The sequence below is a fragment of the Alosa pseudoharengus genome, unplaced genomic scaffold (assembly GCF_046254945.1).
Source record: "Alosa pseudoharengus isolate Yale_2024_CS ecotype anadromous, Long Island Sound unplaced genomic scaffold, YU_APseudo_1.1 YU_APseudo_1.1_scf_7, whole genome shotgun sequence".
Classification (NCBI taxonomy): Eukaryota; Metazoa; Chordata; class Actinopteri; order Clupeiformes; family Clupeidae; genus Alosa; species Alosa pseudoharengus.
Window position 1 is genome coordinate 33544911 of NW_027468859.1, and position 4980 is coordinate 33549890.

The 4980-nt window shown below is 43.4% G+C and overlaps 1 protein-coding gene across 1 annotated transcript in view; it reads right to left on the reverse strand.

Moving 5' to 3' along the window:
* Positions 1-3109: 3109 nt before the first annotated feature.
* The window catches only part of dcdc2c (doublecortin domain containing 2C), a 10044-nt gene continuing 8173 nt past the window's right edge, over positions 3110-4980 (reverse strand). The window contains exons 6-7 of the mRNA XM_076271949.1: positions 3360-3495; positions 3110-3121 (exon numbers count right to left, since the gene is read on the reverse strand). Coding sequence (XP_076128064.1) covers positions 3110-3121; positions 3360-3495 — 148 coding nt within the window. The remainder of the gene's footprint in view (positions 3122-3359; positions 3496-4980) is intronic.

Genomic DNA, 4980 nt, shown 5'->3' on the forward strand with positions numbered 1-4980 from the left:
CAAACACACACACACACATGCACACACATACACATACAAATACACACACACATGCACACACACACACACACCAGTGGCAGGTTGGGGCAGGGATCTTATAAATCAGATCATAAAAAATATATCATCTCATAAAGCAGCAGAATAAGAGGGGCTCAGATGGAATGATGTAATTCACTCAAAGCTCTCTCTGACCGCCGCCGTGAGCAGCCATCATAAATTTAGCTATTCTTATGGAATAATCTGTTTGTGTGTGTGTGTGTGTGTGTGTTTGTGTGTGTTTCTGACAGTTTCATTGGCGTATGCTTTATACCAGCTGTCTGCTCTGGTTATATCTGGACTGTTGTTTGTGAGACGGGGGACAGCCTGTGATGGATGAAAGGGGTTTCAACTACCACTTTGTCCTGGGCCACAAAGACATGGCACAGTGTACACTATGCACTGTATACTACACATAGTTTTAAAAAAAATATGCTTTTATACTAATCAGACTACTTTTGTCATGTATGTTGCCTATAGGCACCCGTACTATGCACTAGGCAACGTAAGTGACCCAATGTCGGTTGACAATCTCTTTTGAAAGTCTCCTCTCGTCAATACATGGCATACTTATTCTCATGCAAGTTAGTATGTAAATCTGTCTGTTTAACCAGGTTTGACCCCAGAAACTCTTTACTGTTGCGCCCACTGTGAGTGTGTATGAGTGTGTGTATGTGACTAGATGTGTGTGTGTGTGTGTGTGTGTGTGTGTGATGGGGAGGGAGATAAAGAGATTGAGAGAGTATGTATGTGGGAGAGAGGCCTGATCAGATTATAGGGCTGTTTACAGACCCCTGCAGAGGTGATGCCCTTGACTGTATTTCATTAGGTGATACCTCGCCCAGGAAGCTGCATGTTTATGGAGATGATGCTATTGATATCCATGATATTTCCATTTGAGTTTATCATGGTATTACAGGGTAGTTTATGGTGCGTCTTCATTGGTGTGTACGGTAATTTATAGCATAATGACATGGTTTATATACTCTAGATTAGCGGAGACCAACTGCTGTCATTCACAGCGTGTAATAAGCATGCCGATGACATTGCTTCCTTTAAACTTCACCAAGGACAAACAAAGATGTCGACAAAGAATGTGACTGAGAATGTACTTATATCTTTTATTTTGGGTAGTGTGCCGTTTTTTCCCCCAGTAGCTATACAACCAATCTGGGAATGCTGGTGAAAGATCTCCTTTTTTTTTTATCTACAGTCCACACTAAAATACATTCACAGGGTCTGTCATGGTCTCACACCATGGTGCTCTGGCAACCCTATGCCTGTGAAAGACAAAGAATGCTTTTGATTGGATTGTGTTTGAAGCTTTTCTATCGTTGCTAAACTGTAGTAAGCTGGCACAGTGTGTAAGAGTAGCGCGTGTCTTTACACTGTGTGTTCAGTGCATCAAAGCACTGAAACAGTTTCTTATTTCTCTCAGTCAGCAGCTGGGTTGGTCTGCGCTGCAAAGGCAAAAGACCTTAACTCGCTAGAGTGTGAAACTGAGAAAAATGACTTTTCTGTTTCGTATGGTTTTGGAAGGTACGGTTGTCATACCCCCTTATTTTTCTTGTTACTTAAAACAATCAAATTGACTCACATTTATTCACATGATAAAGGAGGTCTCAAATACCCCAAAAAATGACATTAACTCATTTTTGACCAAACATGATGTTAAGGTGTTTTGCCTTTGCACTGATCTGACAGATCTCCAGGCATAGGAGTGGGCATGAAAGAGTCACCTGTGAGAAGGGCTGGACTGTCCTCAGGTCAGTCTGACGGAGCTGGAGGTGAGGAGGCTACGCTGGCGTGTGAGGACGGGGGGACAGAGTCTATGTGTGGGAGAGAAAAGTGTTCATTGGGCGCTAGGATACGGGTGAGACGCCCGCACGAGGCAGGCGGTTCCTCCTGTGTGCGAGATGACAAGAGAACATGGAGAGCCTCAGAGAGCATCATGGGAAATGATTGTGTCATTGTGCTGCAATGCTCAGGTGAGCTGGTGCGCTGCTAGCGCTAGTGAGATGAGCAGACAGGAATGGAAATGGTTCTGATATTATTTCACTTTCAGGAACCCAAAACCTTGGGAGTTCACTCATGCAGAGTCGAAGATTTGACAGCACGGTTACAATGCCCTTCAATGGGAAGGGTTTGTGAGTCTATGTGTGTGAGTGTGTGTGTGTGTGTGTGTGTGTGTGTGTGTGTGATGTAATGACCTTTGGCATTGCTGAGGGCGTTTCACTGTGACAAATTTCTGGAGAAGTTATATCACATTTCTCTTCTTCAACGTCTTTGGCCTCCATCTAAGAAAAACAACATACACACACACACACGCACACAAACACACACACGCGCGCGCACACACACACACACACACACACACACACACACACACACACACACACACACACACACACACACACACACACACACACACACACACACACACACACACACACACACACACAAACACAAACACAAACACAAACACACACACACACACACGCATCACTCCACGTCACTTAAAAAAATCGCTATGCAATAGACAAATACAAAAAACAGAGAGCACCATGCACTTTTTAAAAGCAGCAGACAAAGTTATGCATCTAACATCATTCAGTTTCTGAAACTGGTAGTGTTTTTGTTTGTGTAGAGTACATGTATGTGTGTGTGTGTGTGTGTGTGTGTGTGTGTGTCGGACCTTTGACCTAGGAGTGAGGGTTCTGCTCTGACACGTTGTATGCTTGGTCGTCTCACATAGCTCCTCCTCAACCACACTTGCTTCCATCTGAGTAAACACACACACACACACACACACACACACACACACACACACGTCATACACACTTAAACACTCCACAAAAGTAAACTTACACAATTCACAACACAAACAAACGTACAACTCCTTAAACGCACACAAAGACAGAGACATAAACACCAATATTTACTACACACTAACACAATATTTACTTCACACCAATATTTACTTCACAATACACATCTGTTACATATCATGCAGTTGTACACATCTCTCACACACAGTCTCACACATCCAGTCACACCCATCAGCAAATTAACATTACATACAAAACTGTAGGAAACACATACACACAAATTCCTAACACCCACATCTACCCACTTACCCACACACACACACACACACACACACACACACACACACACGCGCGCACGCACAAACCACAAACACACACACACACACACACACACAGACAGACGCACACACACAGACACACACACACACACACACGCATAGAGAAAGACAGACACACACACACACACACACACACACACACACACACACACCTCACCTTATCAATGGGCAGCACCACCTGCATGTGTTTATCCTCCTGCACCTCCGCTGCTCCTGCTGTCTCTATCCGTGAATGTTTCGCTCTGAACACACTGCCCTCTGCGGAAGATTCTGGACACTTACACACTCCACCACTGATGGACCTCCCAGACAACAACACACTTTGTCCTGCATCAGGGCCCCAATATGGACCAAGGTGTGTTCAAATTAGGGAAACCGAAGCAAATGTTGAAGGCAAATTTGAATAGACTTTTGACGAGTGACGATGCACTTTAGAATGTCATGATAGGGCCCTTAGTCTTGTCTACTTCCTCTGACCACTTTTGTGTGATCGTAAATGTTCACAGCGCAAATGAGAAACCATTTCAAAACCGTTACATAATGTTCTCAATCGCCTTGCCTTAGTTTACTATGGGAGGCCGTATAGTGCAATAATATTGGAATAGTGGCACTACACACTGAACGCACTTGCACTACACACTGAAACACTGACACATACGCACTGGGCACTAGTACCACACTGGAACTCAAACGCCAACACACTGAATTTCCTGCATTACACACTGAATCTGCTTGCACTCATTGAAGTCGGTTGCACCACACTGAAATCACTTGCTCAACACACTGGATTTACTTGCAGCACACACTAAAACGGCTTGCACTACACACTGAAACAGTTTGCACTACACTGAAAATACTTACACACACTGAAGCTCCTAACACTACACACTGAATTAACTTCCACAACACATTGCAATTTCTTGCTCAACTCACTGAAACATCACATGCACTACACACTGAACTCACTTGCACACACACTGAAGCCGCTTACATTACACACTGAATTAACTTCCACTACACACTGAACTCACTTGTACACACACTGAAGTCGCCTACACTACACACTGAATTAACTTCCACTACACACTGAACTCACTTGCACACAAACTGAATTAACTTCCTGCAAATTGCAAAGTGCAAAATGCAAATTACAAAGACATGAGGTGTCTATTCTATTGTAATACCAGCTCCTTTTGTCTGGCGAAGTCATATTTTAGTGAACTGAGTCCTGAAAGATTGCTGCCATTTCAGTTAGCTAGTTAGTTAGCATTAAGCCATAAGCAGCAACGACCTTGCTGGTAGATAGTTTTGGCAACCTAGCAACAATAAACACTTGACCCGAAGCACTCTGAAAGGGGTGCTGTCAGCAAAAGTGCAATGTAGATACAGGCTCACGAGTCACTGGAAACAGCAGGCAAGGTTACCAAAAACATCTGCCAGCCAGACTGTAATGCACGTCCTTTTTGGAATGTTGTTGGAGTGCTAACTAACTAGCTAACTAGCTAACTGAAATGGCAGCAATCTTTCAGGACTCAGAAAATGTGGAAATTTATATGGTTTGCGGCTAATTCCTCATAAAACATTGCAGTCGGGTTTGCCTGTATGGCTTCAAGACAGCGCAAGGTGCTCAAGAATATATTAATAAAATCTTCAGGGTTTGACTGAACAAGTAAGGTTTGGTTGAAGAAGGACATAGATACCACAAACCATATAAATCTCCACATTTTCTCTCTTCAAATCTTAATCAATGGCTGGTAATCTGAGAGTGGAACTTCCTG